At 45.6% G+C, this 26145-nt stretch overlaps 1 protein-coding gene across 1 annotated transcript in view; it reads left to right on the forward strand.

Moving 5' to 3' along the window:
• Positions 1–310: 310 nt before the first annotated feature.
• LOC142568259 (putative cytochrome P450 12a5, mitochondrial) overlaps positions 311–26145 on the forward strand; it is a 240628-nt gene continuing 214793 nt past the window's right edge. The window contains exon 1 of the mRNA XM_075678244.1: positions 311–571. Coding sequence (XP_075534359.1) covers positions 379–571 — 193 coding nt within the window. The 5' untranslated portion in view covers positions 311–378. The remainder of the gene's footprint in view (positions 572–26145) is intronic.

Here is a 26145-nt window from a genome sequence, read left to right on the forward strand (position 1 = left end):
ACACTGGGTCATTTCCGTCAGTCTAAGCCGGTGGTAAACGCTCGTTACGACGCACGTGTCACTGCGTCAACGCAACTGAAATGAAGTCGCGCTCATATTGGCAAATACACGCCTTCCGAGAAGCCTCGGCATCCATGTGTCGTGCAACCACCGTTTCTTTCACAAACGCGTCCCGTATCTAGGGTCAGTGTACTTATCAGAACAGCGCGCAGAAAAACGCCACCAATTTCGTAATGAGGGGACTTCCTGCAACATCTTGCTGGAACAAGCGGCACGTCCGTTCGGGGGCGCAGTTTAAGGGAACAGCAGACCTCCCCTGGTAATTTCATTCTCCACCAAGCGTTGTCACGGAGCGGTGTTCCTTTACCGCGTATCGCTATGTTTCAAAAGATAACTAAGTGTGACAGCCTCACGGGCGCCTCACGCCACTTTAGTCGTTCAAACGTGCGATACGCCGTAAGGAACTTTCCGAATGTCGATCGGGGTTCTTTTCCAAAGCCTTTCGGCGAAGTGCCGAAAATTCCATCTTTGCCTGTTATAGGAAGCTCATGGGCATATGCCCCGCCTTGGGGTAAGTTTTCCTCGTTTTTACAGAACAATTTTACTATCAAACAGCAGTCCTGCTTCTTGTGTTTATTTGTTTGGCTTACTGCTACAGAAATAATTATGTTGCCATCAAATATGTTGCCAACTGTGTACCTTGGGTGCCAACTGTTGTTTTTTTAAGTTGTATCCTACTATAAAAATATTTTTTTCATTGCGTTTTATCACCACTTCCTCAGCAAATCTATAGTAGGATACAACTTTAAAAAAAAAACAGCACTGGACAACCAAGGCACACAGACCGCATGGGGTTGTTACTCCACCAGCCAATCAAAGAAGCAAACAAAATCGTCGTCATGCGACCATTTCAAAATGACGCCGTACTTGATACTTCCGGAGAGACTGCTGTTCTTGGAGAGTGTTTTCATCAGCGGAAGCGATGACCTGTGCAATAGACAGACAAAGTGAGGGAAGCCTGAGGATTTCACTCTTCAATAGCCTGAGGTACAGTTCATTTCACTGCTGAGCCCGTTTTACTTATGAAACTTCACTGCCAACTGAAGTTAAACTCGAAAATAAATAGCTGCAGTGAAGAAAGCGTTTTATTTCCGTTCAATAAAGAATTAAACTTTCACCACTACGCTATAATAGACGAAGAAAAACGTGGAAAATTACGCGCATAATTGTATTTTTGCGGTTACCGCCTTATTTAGGTCACAGCGACAACTTGAAGTACGAACTATTTGCAGCCTCGCGGAGTAAGAGTGGCTGGCGGTTATGAGGGCGTGGGCGGGGCTTCACTGCAGGCTTGAGTGGTATCCGACTATAGCTCTTTAGGAGGCATCGCTATCGACGGATTGCTAAGCATGATTCACCAAATGCGTCTACGGGCACAGCCTCTGCAATTATGCGCGTAACCTGGTCGTCATATTTTCCTTGAATAGCAGTACTATCCAACAGTGCACGGCATCCTCATACCTGAGATTAAATTGTAAGAAATCCGCCAGGTAGCAGCTTCCTCAATTTATTGTTCTGTTGGCTTAACCGCTCGTTAATGCATCTGCTGGTCTAGTCAACGTAATTTTTTTTCCGCAGGACAACCGAATGCGGTTGATTACGAAATGCGGTAAATTAGGAATCTCCTGCAACCTACAAACTTTTTTTGTGCTTTTTATTACACACTCAGTTTTTAGTGCTCTTGCCCCATCTTTCAAAGACTTCCCAGATTATTGGAAAGGTAAAAGAAAACCCTATTTTATGTTATCACGGAGTGGGGGCTAATTTCTTACGGTTGTTCGAGTGTTGATGGAGGTAAGGGGTCAAGCGATGTTTTTCTTATCAGAAATGGTGTGGTTCATGGTGTCAGGTTGGCACTGTTCTGAGCGAATTTTCTTCAGCTGCTTTTCTGCTATTTAAAGGAGCATTGACATAAAATTTCGAAGTCGAGTTAACGTGTGAGAAAGATTTGTGTGGGTACACACACATCGTCTGCAAAATATCAACGGTGAAAATAGCTTAGAACATACTTAAAATCAATTTTAAAGTACGTGCGCGCAGCCAACCGCAAAACGCAGCGCCTCGCGACATCGACATCAAGGAAGTACTGCAAACAACGGAGAAAATGCTACGTCACGAGTTTGCGCAGGAGCTTCTCCCCGCAGGTTGGCTGTACCCGGTTTGACTCGAAACCGGATTTCACGTTAGGTCAAAGAGGTACTCCCTGCCGCTATATAGTCGCTAAAGTAGCTAGGGAATTATTCCTCGGCCACGCCTATCATGTTTCCAGTCGCTTTGTGCCTAGAAGCATCAACTGGCCGAACAGGAGCTGCACGTTTCGCGATACCCAGGAAAGACTGTGACCTCAAGGTACGTCTGCCGAAAGTGCAGCATGTGTCATGAAGCGACGTGGCTTATGCATTTTCATTTTTCAAATTTTAGGCCTTGGTCCTTCAGCTGTAGCGCGACGTGGGCCCTGCTATTTCACTTTCAAGATACTTGAGCTGCTTTGACCCCGAAAATGCCGATGCAAGTGGTGAGTTGGGAAACCATCGCTCATTAACGATGTGAATTCGCGTGCATGCGACCCGTACCTTTTTTGAGGCTTGCGATTGAAGTAGAGACTGCGATGGTGGCTTCGTCGCCCTCGCATTGTTATCTTCCACAATACCGAATCGTCGCGAGCTAACATGCTTTCAAACTGCCCAGTACTAGCGCATCTGGTCTTTACGTGAGTGCAAGTTAGTGTCTTGAATGACATGGTAAACAGGTATAGACGCCGCTGGTGTATGCGCTCTATATTGAATGATTTGCAGTTTACCTTGGTCATTAAATTCATTTATAGAAAAGCTGCAGATGTCCTTTGTAAAATCAGACTTATCATCTATTGAGCACTTTAAAAAATACTGGCAGATTATTTTCATACACCTGCCCTCACCGCAGTGCCTTACAAGCCAGATATGTATTCAGCAACAGTTTACGTTTATATTAAACGCAATATGTTAATCATCTAGCACCCAAAGTCACCATGAACAGCAGCTGCTACAGATACAGAGATATTTGTACCAAATACATATGTTATCAAAGCTTACGAATGAGACGGAAATTTTTTTTCACGGGAATTAAAAGCAGAGGCGAGCCTGAACTAGCATGTTCATGCCTGCTACTCTGCACAGGGGAAGGTGGAAAGAGGACAAAAAACGTCTTGAAAGATGTTGAGGAAAATAGGATCATGTGTATGTGTACAGTAATCACATAATGTATTGGTCTCTCCAAAGTCTCAAGTATAGTCCTGTATTCTGCAAAAGGTCCAGAACAGCATTCATAGCTATTTTTGCTGCCCAGATGTCACGGTGAGGATCTAGAATTGCCGCTTCTGATAATCATTGCCTTTGTTGCTTGCGAGCGCAGAGGACAACGTGTGCTGCCCTCTCAAGTAGTGAGGAAAATCGCAAAAGATGTGCTGCAGGCATGTGGCAGTATTCACAGTTCAGGACTGCGATTTTGTAGAGATGCCTTTTCCTATGCTAATAGCTTTTTGTATTCATGAGTGGTCAGAGTGACGGCGCATTGCTCTGACCACTCACTAACGCAAAAAGGCATTGCTATAATATTGTGCCAAGGCTGTCGGTATAGCCAATGAAATGTGCATAGCGTTGAATGAAGCCAACAAGAAGAATTAAATAAAGCATGCTTGCTTGTCTCTGCTTTGATCTCAACTCGGCGGTGAATAATTATTTCTTTGTTTAAACTGGTTGAGTATAGTCCCGTAGTTTATCGCATAATTAGTCCAACCTAATTATATTCAGACTTTCAGATGCAAGATCTGGCAGCGTTGGGGATGTGGAAAAGAAAAAAAGAGCACAGGAAGATCTCTATTCATTTCTATTTTAGCAATTTTTCACATCTTATACAGCGTGACCGTCTTGTTCATTGCATAGTATTTGTTACTTTTCATGTAAGGAGAGTTTCCTTGGAATTAGTGTAGATATACAAGTATTAACTTAATAAAAAAAACTGATGTGTATGCTGCATGCATCCTGCAAAACACACAATATATCATAAAAAACAAAAGTTGGCAGAGCCAAAACTAACTTATATTACGAAATACGGAAACTTGAATCGCTGACACAAAAAAAGTACATTAGAATGAAGCCGAATAAAACAATAAAAATTCCTTCTTCTGTATGACACGAGATGTTTATTTATAATGGAGCTAGAAGAGCTTCTAGGAGCAGTGTGTTGCACATTTCTGAGAGCCAATGTCATTTACGCTTATATTTCGGCCAATTTTATTCTCTATTCTCGCATTGTACATTGCAACAGCTCATCTTAAGATTGTGATGAAATAACTAGTGATGTGTGCAAGAGTAGTCGCTTATGCCTTTGCAATATATGGCCATACAACTATGCAACAATTGTAGCACAAGCATTCTTTTCACGAAGTAATGTACAATCGTAATGAACAGAAGAGGTATTTTTTTCTTTCTCTTTTACTGGTTAATTCCTCAGAAACGACACTATATCAGGCACTTGCTGTGGGAGGGTCCAAAGTTCTGCCCTTCGATTAAAGCACCGGGAGGCAAGTGGCCAGCTTCGAGGAGTAGTTCCGCCCCACAGAAGAGGCCAACAGTGCCCTACTAGCACTGTTCGCCTATGCTGAGGAATCAGGCATTCTCCGCATGGTGTAACCGTGCGGGGAAGCATTCCTTGTTGGCTGGCCCCGTCCTCATCTCACAATTCCGCAATTATATAATCCGTAATAGGATGATGAGCCGTCCCTCCTTTAATAAACGAGTACCATTCGATTTCAAGCAAAACGTCCTTCAAGAACCTTCGAATTCTGAGGCAAGCAAGACTTTGAGAAAGTGTGAAAGTGGAAACCATAGTCTGAAATAAAAGAGCAAGATGGAACACTAGTAGCTTCCCTCCCTTGTTACTAACGACAACGTATGGAGGTTAAGAGGAGAGCTGTTTAAGCTTGAGCTCTGGCCGTGCCGAACGTTAACCGAAAGCTCCGCTCCGCGAAGTGGAGAGGGGGAAGGCTAAGCAAGGTAGGGAGAGGGACAGCTGTGTATCAGCGCGCGGCGCGGTGCAGGTGCCGTGGAGGGGAGGCGCATAGTATGGGATTAACTGAGCGTGGTGATGACGTAACCTCTAACGTGCAGGTACTTTCCTTGAAAGAGGCTATGTGTGTGCCGGCGGCGTCAGTACGAGAGAGGCGTCTTAATGGCGATGACGATAGCCGCTCGGGGAAATGAATACGTTAGGCTGCGCGGCTTCCGCCCATTCAGGTCCCTGTTTACTTACGCGTCCGAATATACTCGTGAATATGCATACATGCTAGAAGAGAAGACGCGCCAAGTGTCGCTTTAGTGTGCCATTCATACCTAGCAACGAGAATGGGGTTTTTGTTCCCTTACTGGCCTACCGACGATGAAAATGAGATGAAGCGGACTGAGAAGCTGAAAGATAAGTACAATGAAATGCGCGAGGAGCTTGAACATACGCAGTGCAGTACAGCATGTACAGTACAGCATATACCAGTCCTGGGCCAAGTTTGGCATGCGAGACGATGATCACTAAGATCGAGCTGAGTTTAAGCCAAGCTAAAGTTTAGGTGGGCGAAAGGAGCGCAAAGAGCTCTTGTTTCATCAGTCTTCGTCACGTAAAGTCTGTGATGCTGGCCCATCTTTTATTTTTTTTTCCAGCACCACAAAGACAGGTTATGTCAAATCAAGCAAACAATTGCGAGATGTTCACATGAGATTGTTAGAAGAGGGAATGATGCACACCCCATGTCCTCGTGGTTCTCAACTGAAACTTCTTAGAGTAATTCAATGATCACAAGGCAGTGGTAGGCTTTTGTTACTAGTGAACATAAATAACTTTTTCTACTGGGCTATCGGAAGCCTACAATCAAACAAAGTAATTAAAAAACAATCAGTAATCACACTGTGAAATATTGAGTACTTAATTAAGCAACTAAACCGTACAGCTAACTTTTAGGACTATTTCGACTAATGATCACTATAGTGGAATACCTGACATGGTCAAATCTAATGAAGAATCTGTGCCGCTGATATGCTGTAAATAACCGGGATATAGGCCAGTATAGTACAGATTATTCCTTCCGCTCGATTGTATGCCACTGTTATCATCCACTGCTCACTGCCAGGAACTCGCCAGTTCTCCTATGGATATAGATGTCCCCTGACCCAGTGCTCGGCTTATAGGGGTTCTCATTTTGCAAGGGGCACTCTAGAGATCTAAAAAGGGGGTCTCGGCCACTATCATGGCCGTGATTTCCAGTGTGGCATCCTCATGCAGCTATTAGGTAGGGGACGCCCTCGGATGGGAGAGAAACACCCCTTTCCAAGCATTCCATAATGGCTGAGCACCTAAGCGCGAGTGCAGTTGTACCTATTTAGCAGGCAGCAGCGCTAGCCTGCCATGGTGAGACAAGGAGCACCCAGAGGCCTTTCAAATCTCAATAGGACCCGTTACGACAAGAAAAATGCTGCAAACAACTGAGCGCCACGCTCGGCGACATGTGTAGCTAATAAAAAAACTGGTGGGTTCCCAGCGGCACTGGGATTCTATTGAAGCACTACCCCCCGCTTACGAGGGGAACGCTCGACCATTTCACCACCACTTCGATTCATATGGCCTGTCAAACAGAATCGCCAAAGCCTTTTAGGCTGAGTCTGGGCCGGCCGCCATTCACATGAGTGCCTTGCTCACACCGGGTGTAGCACCACATCCTGGCCTGCAGGGCCACAACACATGACCGGGTAACTAGCTGGACCTGCAAATCCTTATCCATTTACATTGGGTCATCGTCCGACAGAAGTTCTGCCAGTTAACATTGCTATAGTCACCTTGTTAGTCTTGTGGGCTAGAGCCATGTAATAAAGTAGGCAGATGCAAAACTCCCCAATTGTGTCCCGTGAAGGACACTGTGTCAGGCGCTGTGGTGCCAAAGCGACAAGCCCAATAACTTACCTGAGCATGTGAAGCGTGTATCAAAAGCCATGTGCTTTGCTGTTCACATGCTATGTCATTGTGATGGTACTTGTCACAAATAACATAGATGATGCAGTAACATACTTGAGAGCTTTTGATTGGGGTATCGAAGCGCTCAGGGCCCCCTAGCGCTTGGTATGTGCGTAGCTGCATACCCAAGCAAAAAGCATTATAGGTTTGCATCCCCATATGCAAGTCACGTGCACTCGCAGCACAGTCAGCACGTAGTCAAGGTGGTGTTAGGATTTTTTAATATATAAAGCTAACAATAGAATTAGAAACAAAAAACAATTTTCTGATATAAATAACTTACAGGCTAAAGGACTTTTTTGACATGAAGCAATGTATACATGCACAGGTGGGGAATAAAGCTGAGCCAGAACAGCCCGAAAAAGAAAGGCTGGAAATTTCGCCATCTAGTACAGCATAATTGCTGCGGAAGTGCAGTGTGACGCATTTGATTACGACCAGCTTTTTGTCGCATGCAACTAGCAATGTGAGATGCTGCCATGAGGCTGAAAAATCGGATGGTGTCGGCCTGTTAAGCACCAAATGCAAGCAAGACAATACAACTTAGAAGAGAAAGCTGGGCAATTCGGTAAAGTTTCGTGCACTGTTTGAAAGGTTAGGCATAGAAAACAAGTCTTTTGTGACCTTTTGTGACCCTCCAAACCACGAAAATAGTGGCCATGAGAACACACCAAATGTACGTCAGTAGTGGTCTTATGATTTAGTCTGCAGATACCTACAAAATTAACGGATTAGGTTTTCATGCAGTTAATCTTGGAAGCATGTCATTATATATTCTATCTACATGTGGCCGGTGCTGTCACCATTCTTATTAAAAACAGGCTATAGGAGGAGAGTGGTAAACCGGTCCAGTTGGTATAGATTTATCGTTGTTTGGAAGCGCAAACACACACAGCAAAGAAGCACCTGCACTCATTGTCTCGTTTTTGTTCATTGTGTGTGTTCGTGATTCCAAACAACCATGAAGCTATAGGAGCTTTGACGCTCTAGAAACTTTAATCTTTTTTTAAACAAAAGAGTGTTTTGGTCAGTACGGCATGTGCCATATGTGTAGAATTTGGCATCACTTTGAAGGGGTTCTTTCCCACTGCTTGCTCATTTATGTGCTGATAATGAACTGTAACATTGCGTCGATACAAACCATCGAATAAAATTGAACATGCCCTAAGCAAGAGCAGTCAGGAAGTAGGGCGCTATAGAAAATATAATTGTGACCCCCTATGGTGGCTCCATGGATGTGGTGTTCTACTAAGCAAGAGGTCGTGGAGATGAAAGAGTTCCTATCGGTAGCCTCGTTTACATGCTGCCACATGCACAAGCTAGAACTGCTACTAGCGTCAATTTTATGTAAACAATGTGCTATATTTGGGAATGTGGCCCCGCTTCGAAAGCCACTGTGAAAAATGTGCATGAACGCAGTCCGTGACGCTCCCACGAGACAAATAGCCACGTTCAAATACTGGACGCTTGATGCACTAGCTAAAAAGTGCCGAGAACAAACGTTGAATTTGTAAAGATCCACCGCGAGTTTATCCGCACAGGCTTATACGAGAGATGTCTTGCGTGATCGATGTTCGGAAAGTTCCCTGGTCTAATCATGCACGCACGTGCACACTCCGAAAAATGCTGAAGAAAGTCACATTTCTGTTACTTCGCCTTTAGCTTGTCTACTCTTACTTTGGAATGTTTGTTTCAACACACGACAGCGCATGAGACCAGTGATTTTTTGTGCACTTGGATAGTATGCTCATTGTTCTCCTCGCTATGAAGTGCACCAACATGGCCCGGTCACTGCCGTTCGTTCATACACTATTCAATGCACCCAGAATGAGCTACAAGTTTTATGGTTTTAACTATCCTTTTTTCTTTCACCCACTTAGGTGCATCTGAACAGCCAATGGATACCATGCCCATCAGGCTGGCGGTAACGACCACTGCTTTTAATGAAACAGCACAACGGAATAGTCAATCACGTGAGGCACCTTTGACAGCATATGCACTGGGTTGCGACGGATTTAACGATTTCATCACCATTTTCACTGGGTGCAAACCTGTGAATCTCTTTAAGATGCATGTGCGGAAAAGAAACCCAAAACCCGTGTACATACTTTCTTGAAATAGTCAGGCATGTCCCATTTGTTGGTGTGCTCACATGCAGGCATTTGCTAATGTGACGCCCACGATCTCCCCCGATAACAATCTGACGAATCCACTGTAGCCACCGTTTGGAAAAATAACACATGGCAATTATATCAAGCTAATTAGTTCTCCAAATACAGGACAAATAACAGTACCCTTAGGCAATTATCTTCCACTTTGCAATGGTGGAGAGCATTGCAAAGTGGCACAGGTTGCTCCTGGCGTAGACTTACTGTCTGCGTCAAGCGTAATGTGAAAGGCTAGCGCGAATATCAACGACTGAAATCAGCACCCTTAAAGCCAACAGGCCCACTGCAACCTATTGGCTCGCTGCGTGTGCCGTTTTGTCAAGCGGAAATGGACCTTCTCGGACCATTTTCCTTGACAATGATCCGCGCGGAAAAGCGCGGATTATTGTCGCTACTAATAATTCCACGCCTTAAGCTGAGACGAAAATGATACCACGCGGGACAGCATCCGAAGTTACCCAGTAATAACAGCGCCCCGTCATTAAATATCGCTGACCGAGGGAAAGCGTTTCCGGCAAAGTTCATAGACTACATATTCACAATGAGTTAAACAAGCCACCGAAAGTCCTCGACACACCACCCTCATACTAACAGTTTTATGGAAAGCCTTAACAAAACGTGGGCACTTTGGCAGGTATGACCTTTGTCTATGTGGATGTAAATAACAAAACCATGGACGAAATCTTACTATACGTAACGTTTGCGTACAACACTGCCATGCAGAAAACTACACGCTTCGTGCCTTTTTGTCTCGTTTATGGTCCAGATGTTCAGACGATAGTAGACGCCTTCATTCCGTATGACGACGCTGAACAGTTCGACCAGTTAAATGCTGACGCCGAGCAAACGCTGTAATTGGCCCGCGTTCACATGAGGCTGCAGCAGTGCGCAGATACTCCTCGTTTCTTATTGCAAAGAAATGCCTGCCTACAGTGACGCAAAAATTGGTCATGAAATATAACTTCTCAGTGACCAAAATGATTTAAACTAAGCATTATCCAAAATGACAAGCAAACGTGAATAATAAAGTGAGCACGAGATGAATAATAAAACAATCAGTGCCCTTCCACTCGGTGAAAATTAGGAAGATTACCAACGAAGCTGTGAATCTCGGCCCTTAATCGCCAACTGCAACCCCAACACGGGTCGCCAGGTACTGCACTATCTTCGAGACCGGCCCGCATGTGGAAGCGCCTTCGGCAGAGTAATTCTTTTTGTAAAGCAGGCCGTCACACAGCGTGAAGGGGGTTGTCTGATCTGACGTGCCGCCTCCAATAGGGGTATGAGTTTAGGATCACGACGTTGTTCACGTTTATAGGTGTTGAGGTCAGGAAACTGCTGGCAACATAGTCGTCGAAGTCGTCATCGTTAGCGGTGGAGTGCCGCGACGGGTTACGAGACAAGTAGTCAGTATCGGTGTGACACCGACCGCTCTTGTAGCAGACAGAAAAGGTATATTCTTGAAGGCGTTACGCCTACCGTGCCAGCCGTCCAGAAGGATCCCACATTCCAACAAGCCAGCAAAGAGAATGACGATCTGTCCCTATCTTGAAATGGCGACCGTACAGATATGGCCGAAACTTCTGCATGGCGAAGACTATTGTCAGGCATTGCAATTCGGTGACAGTGTAATTTCGCTCCGCTCTCGTGTGTCCGACTTGCGTACGCAACGAGGTGCTGGTGCCCATGATGAAGTTGAACGAGGACGGTGCCAACGCCCAGACCGCTAGCATCAGTGTGTAGCTAAACCATGGCCTTGGGACCGAAATGGCGCAAAACAGGCACAGAAGTTAGTAGATACTTCAGCTGACGGAAGACGTCGCCGCACACTGTAGTCCAATACATAGGAATTGTCTTTGTGAAGGAGGCACGGCAGCGGGTGAGCAAGTTTGCCGAAGTTCTTAATAAACCAGCGGAACTACGAACACCGGCCAAAGCTACTACGGAGGTCTTTCGCTGTCTTTGGTTGGCTAAAATCGCGCACTGCAGCAATCTTTTCAGGGTCAGGTCGAATACCATCTTAGTCGGCGAGAAAACCGAGCGCGAGAGTCTGGCGGTCGCGGAAGTGACACTTCTTTGAGTTTAAAACCAGTCCAGTGTCTTGCATACGGTCCAGTACGATGCCAAGTCACTGATTGTGCTCCTCAAGTGTTTTGCCAAAAATGATTACATCATCGACGAAGTACATTCAGAACTCCTAATTCAATCCGCGCAGCACTGTGTCCATAAACCTTTCAAAAGTGGCTGGCACGTTGCATAAACCGAAAGGCATGACATTAAACTCGAAGAGACCATCTCGTGTCACAAAGGCAGTTTTCTCTTTATTTGTCTGGTGCATCGGTATTTGCCAGTATCCCGATGTAAGTCAACGGAGAATAAGTAGGAGGCTTCATGAAGCGAATCGATAGCATTGTCGATGCGTGGCAGAGGGTATAGGTCCTTCTTTGTGGCTGCGTTAAGTCTTCGATAGTCAACACAGGATTTCCAAGAATTGCCTTATTTCTTACCTGGTATCAGTGGAGCTGCCCAGGGACTGCACAATACTCATGTACAACGCCTTTCCACAGGATTTCTTGAACTTTCTCAGCGATTACTTTTCGTTCTACGGGAGAGGCGCGGTACGGCTCCTGTCGAATACGCGTCGCTTGGCCAGTGTTTATGCGGTGTTGCGTTCGCGAGTCAGGAAGCGAAATTGGGCGTTCATCTTGCGCGAAATCGAAAACTAGCGCAGAGCAGATGAGCATCTTTTGCAAATATTTACGCTCTGAAGAGGATAGTGACTTGTTCGTCATGCGATATAATTTCATAGAGTAGTCGCAATTTGCTGCCTTCGCGTCGGTCAAAGCGTCAACGGCGTCAATACTGACGGTCGCTTCTGAGTCAATGGCGACCAGCTTGAGTCCAGTCGGCAGTAAAACTTGTTTCAAAGATGCGTGCACCGTTCACACGTGAGCACGACCATCTGCACATTCCATAATGGATCGAGGAACCAGTATATTTTTCTTCGACATAGTATGGGAGTACGGCTCAATTAAACCACAACAGCAATGCGGAAGGCAATGCGTGGAAGTCACCGGAACAAATGCCGCAGTCTGTTCTTATGAGAATGGATTTAGAGTTCCTTTAGAACTCTGAATGAGTGCGTAAAGAGTCAAAAGAGACTCTATACCAACTCGTGATCTATAGAGTCGCCTGCATAGAATCTCTATAAGAAGTCTAAAGAAACCTGTCTGTAGAAACAAGTCATTTCACACACAATAGATGTGCGATAGAGGGTGTATTAACGTCATATGTATGAATTCTATAAAGTAATTTTTATATAATGCCTTTAGAACTTCTAACGCGACCTGTCTATAGAATGGCTCTCCACTCGCCCTCTATAAATGTTCTATAGAGGGTGTATTGATATCATATATGCTAAATTCTATGAAATATTGTCTGTAGAAAGTTTTTAAGACTTCTAATGCGGCTTGTCTATAGACTGACTCTCCATTCACCCTCTATAAGCAGTCTATAAAGGGTTTATTGGCATCATATGTACAACATTCTATAGAAGAATGTTTATAGAACGTTTTCAGACCTCCTAATGCGGCCTGTCTATAGAATGGCTCTCCTCTCGCCCTCTATAAATGTTCTATAGAGGGTGTATTGATATCACATGTACTAAATTCTATAAAATGTTGTCTGTAGAAAGTTTTTACCACTTCTAATGCGGCTTGTCTATAGACTGACTCTCCATTCACCCTCTATAAGCGTCTATAGAGGGTTTATTGTCATCATATGTACAACGTTCTATAGAAGAATGTTTATAAAACGTTTTCAGAACTTCTAATGCGGCCTGTCTATAGACTGGCTCTCCATTCCTATTCTAAGAATGTGCCATCATATGAAATATGTACTGAATTCTATAAAGGAACGTTTATAGGGCATCTAAAGACGCTGTATGCCTGTGAAGCGGCCTCTCTAATAACGGCTCTATATTTGCACTATATAAACCTTCAACAGAAGGTGTTGAATGCTGTTGAATAATATCTCAAAGTGTCTTTCTAACTTGGGAAGGCAGCAGTGCACCCATGGAAAATTCAGTGCGTGGAACAAATGATAAGAAAAAGTGATGTACATTATTTTAGAGCGAATTGGAGAATTGCATTTGCCGTTAACGCAATGCGAGGCCGGCCTCGCACCACGTTAACGGCAAATATGCGCTGTGTCTCAGTGCTGTCGGCCCACAGCACTCAGAGCGTGCTGAGATATTGGCACATCATAGAACGATTAACGCACTGTAAGACGTTTAGATATTTTGTTTTTTTAGTTCGATGTACAGAGCTGTATCACTAAGTTCTTGTAAAATTACCGCTCATGCACTTTTAGAGGAATAAAAAGCCTGATTATTTCAACCCTATTACAGAAGTTTTCTATCGCATCTGCAGATAAATCCCAAAGATAAACAAGAAACACTAAGAAAATGTGGGCGTTAGCAGCTGCGTCATATCTATTTGCTGACTGCAGGACTTAGGGCGGCAACACATCGAACGCGGCCGCACATATCTGGCACACACCATTCAAATGCGACAATTGCACGCTGCAGAAACGTGCGTTTTTTTTTTCGAGGAATCTTCGTTGGTCATACAATGCACAGAGAAGGCATGGACGACATGAGTGCAATCCGCGTACGATAAGCACAACGCCACGAAAGCAAGATACGGAAAACATAAGCGTAACATGCGCCTCACGGGTAAAATTAAAAACCATCGTATATTTGTTTCTGTGCGACGGACACAGTTGCAAAGCGCACGGAAACATCACACACTGCACATGTATACCTTCGACGTTGTGTCAACAATTTCTGCGCTACATCTAAACGACAGCAGAAAGTTGCGAAGGTCGATCCAAATAGGTCGCGAAGCTTCGGGGGAAAAGCGTTTCAGTACAAATCGTCACCGACATCAGTAAGGGGGGTTATGGAAGCAGCGATTGAAGCGCGACTATGTTTGGAGGGAACAAACATTGGGAAAGAAAAAAGCGTTTTTTAATACAAGCGAGACGCAGTTAGATTCATTCAACGAAAATAAAATTCCTGGTTAATTTTATATATACGTGACGAGTTAAGAAAATACAAGTTTATTGAATTTATTATTATTAATAAATACATATCTTTTCAGCGCCCATCGTTACAGGGGGCGGTGACGCCAGTATCACTCGCAATGCAATGCACGTCTTGAAATGTGCAGAAAGGCGCGCTCGTAAAGTTCACGTGTTGAAATACGCCCCCCCTCACACGTTGTGCTTTTTTGCTTGTCGAAGTTTGTCCGAATTTGGTGACGCGGATAGCTTCATCGCTTCTTAACCTATTCAGTGAAAAGTAGTGAGTTATGACCGCCAGATAATTGTGTGCTTGTTTTCGTGCAACTGCGCTGGCCGACGGGCTTGGCATCCGACGATAGGATAAGCACTCTACACCTAAAGCTTTCGTCGGCCTCCAAAGAAAGTATGTTCTGTGCAGCGGTGTGATTTCGACAACCGTACGGCTGGACTTTTCCTGCATCGCTTTCCGCGCTGAAAGCACGAAATGTCCATCAAGTCAAATGGCGGGGCATCTGAATATATAGCTCCAAAGGCAGGCCAACAAAACAAGTTTCGCGTATTCGAAAACAAAATGACGTCACTTTTGCTTTCAACGGATATGGCGTCACATTATTTTTTCTTCCGCCGGAAGTGTTCGCACCACATACAGATGGCGCTAAGCCCCATGAGCAGCTGATGAACCGCCATGTTTTGAACGTGTGGGCTCCTATGGAAGCTTCGCTACCACGTATATTTACCTTGAAGTTACTTCAAAGGGAAACGAAATGACGGTGCAGGTAGTGCAGGTAACGGCTGCGCATAACATCATTTAAAGCTTTAAGGTCAGTGACCGAACTTGAATTCATTGAAATCGCACCCCAGCGATAGCTTTCTCATGGTAAATTGTTCAGAACTTGAAGGCCATGCTTTTGCTGAATGCATGCGGCATAAGTGATTCAAAAGCAAGGATACTGCATGTAATTCATTTCTGCCCTAAACTATAGCATAGAATATGAGCATGCCAATGTTTCTGCTTGTCTCGCAATATATGCATCTACTTGGGCCCAAGATGACACAAAACCTGCTGTAGCGGTTATTATTGCAGGCATCACGGAATCCACAACAACCGCTCAATTATACAGATGGCGCTGGTGGCGCCGGTTCCACGCGACCGGTAGAATACGAAAATACGGCGTGTTATTGCTCCCTGTTCAATTGGTAGTGCGAGCTAATTCTACGTGTTTGTTTGATCGCGTGTTATTAAGTTTGCTCTAATGAAATGGGACGTAGTTGGCGTGCACGAAAGTGCCAGATGATGGCTTCCGTCTCGCTGCAAACACGCCGTATGCGTGGCGCGCCAGCTAAATGTAGACCAACGATTTTCATGCCGTGGAGTGCGTTCCCTTTGTCGCCGCTGGTTGTCGCGGAAAGTTTGGTGGACGTCGCAAAGTAATGCGTATTATTAGCCTGCCTCAGCTCGTCCACTACGCAGTGGCATGTATGCTGCGAGTAACATCGTGGACGCAGCACTGGAAACTTGGAGAGCGCCTTTCGACCTCGTCGTACTGTTGAAACGGTAAGCAATCATGCTCGTCAACTACACGTGCGTTCATGCGTGTTGTGTGTGCTTCTCGTGTCTGTATGAGTGCCTTGCGAGCGTAGGAAGTGGAACACCCACGGCAACAGTGAAACCTGTGCTAATGCTTGCTGCGCGCTGGTTGTCAGTATTGTGTACGCAACTCTATTGCCACAGTGCGGAATTGATAATCCTGATAAGCGTTTCCTTCCGCTGAGAAAGGTTTTGGAAATTGTGTTCACCTTGTGCAGCTGTGCGTGAGCTCCCGCTTGTCTGCTAAAGTTGCACAGTAACCACCCGTCTACCTCTTCAGCGATTCTTTCTTCAATGACGTTTCCGCGCTTATAAATGCTTCGACGTTGTGCAGAGTCTCTGCTTACGAGGTTTTCGGTTAACGAACAGTTCTAGGAAAAGCGTAAGCCATTCACAGTTCGCTACTAGTATACAACTTTATTTTCGAGACAAGATGTGTTGATATAACTTTGACTTAACTAAACATGACAGAGGAAGGTTGCTTAAACTAAGTAACGGAAAAAAACAAGGGAAGATTACATTGTAATGTGGTGCTGCGGCGTGTCCAAAATTTTATTTGATCAAGAGGTCCCTATTATCATGGCATCCGATGATTTCAAGCATTTGCCTTCTTTCCACATTAGTGCAAACATTGTTTTCATGACTCTTTTAGGTGCTGATTGCGTGTTTTCACGATGTCACACCTTTATTGTGCCACTGCTATAAGCAAGCATAGAACTGATTTTCTTGTGGTGAGGCCGTCACCCACAACATAAACCACAAGATCGAGGAACCCCCCCCCCCCCCCGCAGGGGCGTCTGCGTGAGCAGGCGTTTGGTGTGTTGCGACACCACGTACCCGAGCACACGAGGGTTGGACCCTCCCGCGTGTAGCCGTGCGCGGCTTAGCCGTGTCCGGGGAAAGGGGGATCCTGGGGGTTGAGCCGATGCCGGGTGTTCGGATCTTTAAGGCCCCCCGGCGGAGGCAACACGCCTCTTTGGCCTCTGCTTCACGTAGACGGCACCCCCGGACTGACCCACCCGGGGGAAATCGGTAGTCGCCTTTTCCTGTCTCTCTCTTCTCAAACCTTCGTCTTTATCTCTCACTTTACATCTTTCCTGTCTTCTTCTCTCTTCCATTTACTTCCTTTCTCCACGGCGGCAAGGGTTAACCTTGTGTGGATATCCTACCTTGGGTACACCATATTGGGTTATAGTGATGGCGTACGGCTGGCGTCGTGCAGGCTTGTACACAAGCTCTGCCGCGTCCCCTCGTTGGGCTCCGTGGTGGGCGGTCGGCGCTGTTGCCGAATCTTATATATTCTCATGGAAACTCCCTTCCCCAAACTTCCTGATCGCCCTCCGAAACGAGGGCGCACCGAAGATGTTTTTCAGTTTTTCGGACACCAAATCCAGAATTTTCCCCGGTTCCACGTCATTCACTCTGAAAAGCCAAACAAAGCAGTGCGAAACATATCACCATTCCTTGTCTCAAAGTCCTTGACTGATGTTTTTGGACCAGGTTACAAGGTGTCCAGGATGGCAAGCGGTGACCTCCTCTTGGAGCTCCGCGACCAGAAGCAATATGAGCAACTACAGAAACTAGTGTCATTCGGGGAGACCCACATAACAGTAACGCCACACCGTACAATGATCACCACCCGCGGTGTTGTTTCCGATGATGATCTGCTTGAGCTGACTGAGGCGGAGCTCCTGGAGGGCTTCAGTGAGCAAAATGTTATCAATGTTAGAAGAATAAAGATAAGGCGAGATGGTAAAGAGATTCAAACGAAGCACTTAATAATCACCTTTGGTTCAAGTGTCCTGCCCGAGTCAATCGAGGCCGGGTACATCAAGCTCCGCGTTAGGCCGTACGTGCCCAACCCACTCCGCTGTTTCAAGTGCCAGCGCTTCGGCCACAGTTCGCAGAGTTGCCGAGGCCGCCAAACTTGTGCTAAATGTAGTGCCCAAGAACACACCACTGAAACGTGTGAGAACGCTCCCCACTGTGTAAACTGTGATGGGGAGCACGCCGCGTACTCGCGGTCGTGCCCCTCCTGGAAGAAGGAAAAAGAAATAGTAACGATCAAAGTGAAAGAGAATATATCGTTCAAAGAAGCACGAAGGCGGGTAGCATACCTGCCAAAGAAAACCTTTGCCGAAGTGGCGCGTCAGGGGGCAGCGTCACAACGGCCTCCGGCGGCTGTCCGACCCTCAATCAGTGAGTCGGCAGCTAAGCCATCTGCCCCCGCGGCGGTTGCAGCTAGCGCTGCTCCGTCAACCGAGGAGAGGGGACCACCGACCCCGAAGGTGGGTGCAGCCGAGGCTGCCTGAACCTCCCCGGCCCCTTCCAGCGCTGGCAACAGCCGGCGCAGCCAAATCGCTCAGGGAGCCCCATCGACCTCCGGGCTGGTGGGCGCAGGGGTCTCGCCTTCCGAGGTGAGACTCTCTCGAAAAACTTCTCGCTCTCAAGAGCGCGTGTCCGGCGCCTCAAAAGAGGCAATGGACACAACACCTATCCCCACGGCGCTCCAAGCGCCTAAGGAGCGGCGAGGCTCCCTCGAACGCTCCAAAAAAGGCAGAACCCCGGTTACAGGGCCTCGCAAGAGCTCTGTAATCTAAGGCATCACTTCCGTTTCCGTAAACACAGCACCAATTCCCTTTAAACATGGATACACAAGTCATACAATGGAATGTCAGAGGTCTTCTGAGAAACCTTGATGATGTACAAGAACTCATCCACCAACACAATCCAAAAGTGCTGTGTTTACAGGAAACACACCTAAAATCAAAACACACAAACTTTCTCCGACAGTATTTAACTTTTCGCAAAGATCGCGATGATGGTGTCGCATCATCAGGCGCGTTGCCATTGTCATCCATAAAAGCATTGCGTGTCAACCTTTACAGCTACAAACGCCTCTTGAAGCAGTGGCGGTTCGAGCTGTTCTTCTAAACAAACTTATCACTATTAGCTCTCTTTACATCCCCCCACATCACAAATTAACGAAACATGAATTCCAATCCTTTATAGATCAATTGCCAGAACCTTATGTTGTTCTGGGTAATTTCAATGCACACAGCAGCTTGTGGGGAGACTCTCGTATCGATGCGCGAGGTCGTCTCGTTGAACAATTTCTTTTTTCGTCCGATGCGTGTCTGCTGAATAAGAAGGAACCCACTTATTACTGTCTTGCAAACCATACCTTTTCTTCAATTGGTCTGAGCATAGTTTCTCCTTCTATTCTGCCTGAACTTGAATGGGAAGTTACAAAGAACCCTTACGGAAGCGATCACTTCCCCATACTACTACGAACACCTCAAGAAAACGAATATCCACCACAGGCACCTCGGTGGAAGATGGAGACAGCTGATTGGGACAAATTTCGAACTCTTACTGGTATCTCATGGCATGACATCTCCTCGTTAGAAATTGATGCTGCTGTGGAGTATTTTACAGCCTTTATAATAGATGCCGCATCTAAATGCATATTACAAGTAAATGGCCTGTCGTGCAAACGGCGTGTCCCGTGGTGGACCGACGATTGTAGGATCGCACGTAAAAAACAGAACAAAGCGTGGGGTTTGCTACGCGCTTCTCCCACTGCAGAAAATCTTATCAACTTTAAAAAAGTAAAATCCGAAGGCAGGCGAACCCGCCGACAGGCCAGAAGAGAAAGCTGGCAGAAGTTTTTATCGGGCATCAACTCGTACACAGATGAGGCCAAAGTCTGGAGCAGGGTTATTAGGATAATAGGGCGACAAGCACAATCACTCCCTCTGGAAAACACACAAGGTGATACCCTCCAAGATCAGGCAGACTCACTTGGGGAGCACTTTGAGAGCATCTCGAGCTCAACCCATTATTCTCAGTCCTTTCTCAAATATAAACAAACCGAAGAATGTAAGCCAATAATTAGAAAATCAAGACAGAATGAACCCTATAACCAGCCTTTCAGTATTGCCGAGTTGAGAGCTGCCTTGAATACATGCCAAAGCACTGCACCGGGACCTGACAGAGTCATGTATGACATGATCAGAAACTTACATACTGACACGCAATTTATACTACTTACACTTTTCAACACTCTGTGGGCTGCGGGATACCTCCCACCTACATGGAAAGAGGCGATTGTGGTTCCTGTCCTGAAGCAGGGAAAAGACCCCTCCTTGGCAGCAAGTTATCGTCCGATAGCTCTTACCAATTGTCTGTGTAAGCTCTTTGAAAAAATGATTAATCGCAGACTCGTACATCTCCTTGAACTCAACAATATACTCGATCTCTATCAGTGTGGCTTCAGACAAGGGCGGTCAACAACCGATCACCTTGTGCGCATTGAAGGAAATATCCGCGATGCATTTATACATAAACAGTATTTCCTATCGATATTCCTTGACACGGAAAAAGCTTATGACACGGCATGGCGTTACGGGATTTTGCGAGACCTGTCGGAAATGGGCATCCGTGGAAATATGCTGAACATAATCGAAAGCTATCTGTCAAATCGTACCTTCCGTGTAAAAGTCGGTAATGCACTGTCACGTCCTTTTACGCAGGAAACTGGTGTACCCCAGGGAGGCGTACTTAGCTGCACTCTCTTTATCGTTAAGATGAATACACTTCGTTCTTCACTGCCCCCAGCCATTTTTTATTCCGTATACGTAGACGATATACAGATAGGCTTCAAATCCTGCAACCTTACAGTATGTGAAAGACAGGTACAGCAGGGCTTAAACAAAGTGTCCAAGTGGTCAGACCAAAATGGATTTAAAATTAACCCGCACAAAAGTTCTTGTGTTCTCTTCACAAGGAAGAGAGGCCTGGTACCTGATCCCTGTGTAGAACTGGGTGGACAACAAATTCCTGTTAACAAAGAACACAAATTTCTAGGTGTTATCCTTGACTCCAGGCTTACCTTCATTTCACACATAAGAAGTCTGAAAGCAAAATGTCTAAAAACCATGAACTTACTTAAAGTTCTATCCCACACTACATGGGGTAGCGACAGGAGGTGCCTGTTGAATCTTTACAGGAGCCTAGTTAGATCACGGCTAGATTATGGTGCCGTAGTATATCACTCTGCTGCACCGAGTGCGCTAAAAATGTTAGACCCCGTTCATCATCTGGGCATCCGCCTGGCCACTGGCGCATTTAGAACAAGCCCGGTGGAAAATCTATATGCAGAGTCAGACGAGTGGTCACTACATATTCAGAGAACATACATTAGCTTCACCTACTTTCTTAAAGTGCGCTCTAATAAGGAACATCCGTGTTTCACGACAGTAAACGACTTAACGTGTGAAACACTCTTCCGTAACAGACCCTCCATGAGATTTCCTTTGTCGCTGCGTGTAAGAGAACTTAGTGAAGAAATGGATGTCCCAATACTCGAACATCGCCTAATGGCTCCTGCTAATCTATTACCGCCCTGGGAGTGGCAGATGATAGAATGTGACACATCCTTTGTAGAGGTCTCGAAGCACGCTCCTGAGCTTGAAATTGCTATGCATTTCCAAGAGCTTCAATCGAAGTACTCCTGCTACGAGTTTTACACAGACGCGTCCAAATCCCATGCTGGTGTATCCTACGCTGCTGTTGGCCACTCTCTTTCTGAATCTGACATGTTGAACCCCCTAACAAGTATCTTCACTGCAGAAGCCTATGCAGTACTGTCTGCAGTAAAACACATAAAGACACTGAAACTTGACAGAGCAATAATATTCACAGACTCGTTAAGTCTTGTAAAAGCACTAATTTATTTACAAAAGCATACAAATCCTGTCTTCAATGAACTCTACACACACTTATGTAACATCTACTCATTACACAGACATGTTGTAATATGCTGGGTTCCTGGCCATAGAGGAATCGAGGGAAATGTGCTTGCTGACGAGATGGCCAAATCAGTGGCATCGCAGGGTAGCCGTTCTGCTGCAGTCCCTGTCACAGACATGCAGCCTTTCCTCAGAAACAAACTGCGAAGCCACTGACAACGCTTGTGGGACGCAGAAACGAGCAATAAGCTTCACGTAATTAAGCCTAAGTTAGGTTTATGGCAGCCAACAACGAAAACACGAAGAACAGACGTCCTTTTCACTAGACTGAGAATAGGACACACATTTGGCACTCATAATTTTCTTTTGACTGGTAACGAGCCTGCAACCTGTGGTAGATGTGGCGACCGGCTGACCGTCCTCCATGTCTTCCTGGAGTGCCGGGAAGCCGAAAAAGACAGGAGAAAACATTTTCCTTTTGCATACAGCCATCACGTCCCTCTGCATCCGGCCATGTTCCTTGGGGTAGAACCGCTTTTTGGTACCAAAGCAGTCCTCGCTTTCTTGAAAGATGTTGTACTACATGTTACAAGCCCATTCATTTCTTAGCGCGTTCTCTTTCCAGAGGATATCGCTAGGATAGATTCTCTGTATAGCACATGCCTCTAGGCCCTTGCGTTTCAAGGGTCCCGGTGAGGCACTAGTGCTCTAGACAATATTATACATCTAGACAATCACATATTTTATATATTGCATCATCCTTTCTCAATCCATTTTAATGTTCACAGTACTCGCCAATAGTCATTCCCATAACTTTATTACTCGTACATTTTATGGAATTTACATCAACTCTTTTAGGCCCCTTTACAGCCACAGCGCATTAAGACCATAAACCCATCAGGCACTGCGAACTCATTAATCATTAGCATGGCGCTCTTTGGCCACATCTGGCCCTTGCGCCATTAAACATCAAATATTCATTCATTCATCGAGGAACCCCCACAAATGCAGACCCCATGGATATATGGCTGCAGCAGCATGGCGTGTGATCTGGATGGTCATGTGAGGTGTGTATGAAATGCACGAGTTCGAAAGAGTGTGCTTGGTATCATTCGGAGGGAAGTTTATCAGCGCAGCTTAACGCAGCTTACTAAAGAGACAAAATATTTATGCAACTTTATTGAACTTGCTGCTCATTTGTGTGCATAGCCATTATGCCCACACTATCGTGTTCTATAAAACTATACCTAACCTTTCGTGATGTTTAGTATTTCTTTTGCATAAACTGCATCGCTGCAAGTTAAATTTTATTCTTGCTTTGTACGTAGTATATTTATCATTTTATGTTATGGCTTTATTCTTTGTAAACTATTTCCTATGCTGTATCCTTTATTTACATATTTTTTTCTGTTTGTGTTACACTCTCGGGAAGTTTTCTGTGCATGTGGGGATTCGAATTGTAGTGGGCTAAATATGTTACAGGTCTAAGCACATTGTGTGCATACCATAGTTTATCATTGATATATTTACAGTTATTTCTGTGTGGCCATAGTAACATCCAGTGGCAAATACACATATGATGAGCTTGAATTTCTTGAACATTAATATGAAGGTCAGTATTTTCTATGCTGCATTTACTTCAGTAGTAAATAGGCACAGACTGATTTGGATTCCGTGTGACCTACGGCGGATGGCTTTTTTTTTTGTTGCGTTAAAGATGGGGGCTCGTCCACATGTCTTGTTATATATTGACACGTGTACTTTATCGGGCGACCACGTTTCGCCGTCTAACAAATGTTATCGCACAGTGCGGTACGCGCCTGCATGTATCCGAAATTTCTGGAGAGTTATCGATGCTTCTATCCGCTGTCTGTTGTCGCTGAACCTTGTGTTATCTGATTTCATCGCCTGACGCGAATGGTGTAGAAATTTTTGGTAGGCGCGCGGGTCCCAACGATTAGTCTGGAACGTTCGACGACTGCTGGATAAAAGCCGACACGCTTGACCCGCTGATCAGATTTCGACGACCGCCGATTGTGTTCGCCGCTACCGTTGTTCTGTGAGTGTAGCCTATTTTTGAGGGCACACACAATTTCGCCGAATAAAAGGACCGTTTCGTTAATCACAGTTTTTCTGCCTTCTTAACCATCACTACCACGTGACAATGTGGTATGCCTCATTGATTTCACTTGTCAATTATTACGGTGGATGAAAACAGATGAACGATTGTAATCCAACATGAAGCCCCTTCGTGGAAATGTACGGCCAAGTTGAAGGTTGAAGTTCATTTTCCTTCATAGATGAGAGAGGCAACTGCGACAAAAGGCGGTAAGCCTGACGAGGTCACAGTTCCCCAAAACAGTCGATACAGCAGTGAGCAACACAGAAATAAATATTAACATAGTATGATAGTGAACAACATATATTGCATCAAACGACAGTATTACCATGAGAAATATTACTTTCGATACAAAGACAGTGTTCAATAAATTGTACGACCGTACTGGTCTTTTGAATAAAATATGGTGATCTCTTACACACATGATAAGACACCGGCCAGTTTGCTGTATGTACGCTTGACCACATGTGAAAAGGATACAGTACACTGCCTGTGAAACGCACTGCACAAATTTGGTGGTATCTTTCACCGAGCACGCCTCCCTTGCGTGCTTGCCTTTCTCAATTCACTTGCACAATGCCATGCATATGCTGCATACTTTATTTTTCACCGAATACATAGGCACCCTGACAAGAAAGGCTCGCTTAAAGATACCACTAAATTTGTCTTGTGTCTGTCAGGGGTAGTGTAGTCTATTCCTGTGATCATGTGTATGTTTGGTCAAATGTACATGCAGCAGAGTGGCTGGTGCCTCAGCACGTGCCTAGGAGAGCACCACAATTCACTCACTGGACCAGTATGTTCGTCCCACTTGACCATGCACAGATGAGACTGGGGCTGCACGCCAGATTTAGACTGCTCATCTGTTTTGTTCACCTACGGCAACCAATTGACCAACGAAATTTTTGAGCAATGCCACATAAGAAGAATGAGCCACAATCTGTTTACTGAATTGTCCGCAACCTCCAGTAGTAACAAAATTTTTTGTTGCAATTAGTTCTAGGCACCTTAATTCTTGTAAACCCTTCTGCTTCATCTATAGAGCAGTTATGCAATGTTGTGATTTCGGGGTGGAGGACGAGAGACTGACTCTTTAAGTAGACGAAGAAGAAACGAAAAACTTTATACGATATTTACAGACAGTGGGTGATAGCGTAAATGTAGCTGAAAGAACGCATCAGACCTACTGGGCGGTTGAAGCGACTCTCCCTCTTCACAATGGGCCGGTTCTCCCTGAAGTCCCTTTGGCGACTCCTCGTCGGCAGGAACCAGTTTGGCAGGTGCTGACGTCGCTCGCGTCGAATGCTTGATTCGTGGCGGAGATGGCTGGTTGCTTCTTGAAGTCCCCTCGTTGAATTCTTGATTCGTTGCGGAGAAGTGGGAGCTCCCGTCGCCTCACTGATATGCACGTGGTGCACGTAGTATGGCAGCTCCCTTCGCTTCGATGATAGGCACATGGTATGGCACAACAGCACCCCCGCCGCCAGATTATACATACAGAAGTCGAGCTGTTCGCCGCGGCTCGACGTATGCGACGTGCTGATTGAGTGACGTCCTTGATGGGGTTAAGGAAATGGCTTTGCTGCCCTTTCATCCCCTGGTCTTTCCTTTGCTTGGATCTGAGAAAGCTCACGGAGTGGCCCAAAATCAACGCCAACCACTTCGGGGAAAGTGAGGGCCCCTCGCAGTGCTCTGCACAACGCCAGGCCAAACAAACGCTCTAACCCCCTCTGTGCTCTCAACAGCACCACTACGGTTATTGTACTAAACACCAAACACCCATCCGATGAAGAGCCCGGGATACAGATCTCCACAAATAGTGCTGTCAGAAAGACACATTCAAAGAGAATAAACCGCTAAAGAATAGATTGCAAAGCAATTCCTAACAGTCATTCGGGCAGGCAAGATACAGCTGAGGCAATCGAAGAAAGTCTATATTTTGCCCTGTCTCGCTCCCAGTGAAATTCTCTCACTTGTCGATGGATTTACCAACTTCCTGACATGCGTGGCATGACCGAATCAGTGTTTCCACCTCCTTCCAGCATCCTGGCCAATGGAAATCTTGCGCTAGCCTAGCCTTTGTCTTCTTGATAACGAAGTGACCCGCCCAAGCATTGCCATGCGCTAACTCTAAAAACTGTGATCGGTACTTTTCTGGCACGAGTAGTTGGCTGTATGTCCAACCCTAGAAATCCTGATATTTCCGATACTTGAGACCTGACCTAGTGTAGAACGGGATATCCTTTCAGGCCACTGCTTCATTTACATTAGCCTGCAGCACACTTAGCGAAGGGTGACTTTTCTGTGCCGCGATAAGCGCCTCTCGTTCAACCCGAC

This window comes from Dermacentor variabilis, unplaced genomic scaffold (assembly GCF_050947875.1).
Source record: "Dermacentor variabilis isolate Ectoservices unplaced genomic scaffold, ASM5094787v1 scaffold_18, whole genome shotgun sequence".
NCBI classification, from domain to species: Eukaryota; Metazoa; Arthropoda; class Arachnida; order Ixodida; family Ixodidae; genus Dermacentor; species Dermacentor variabilis.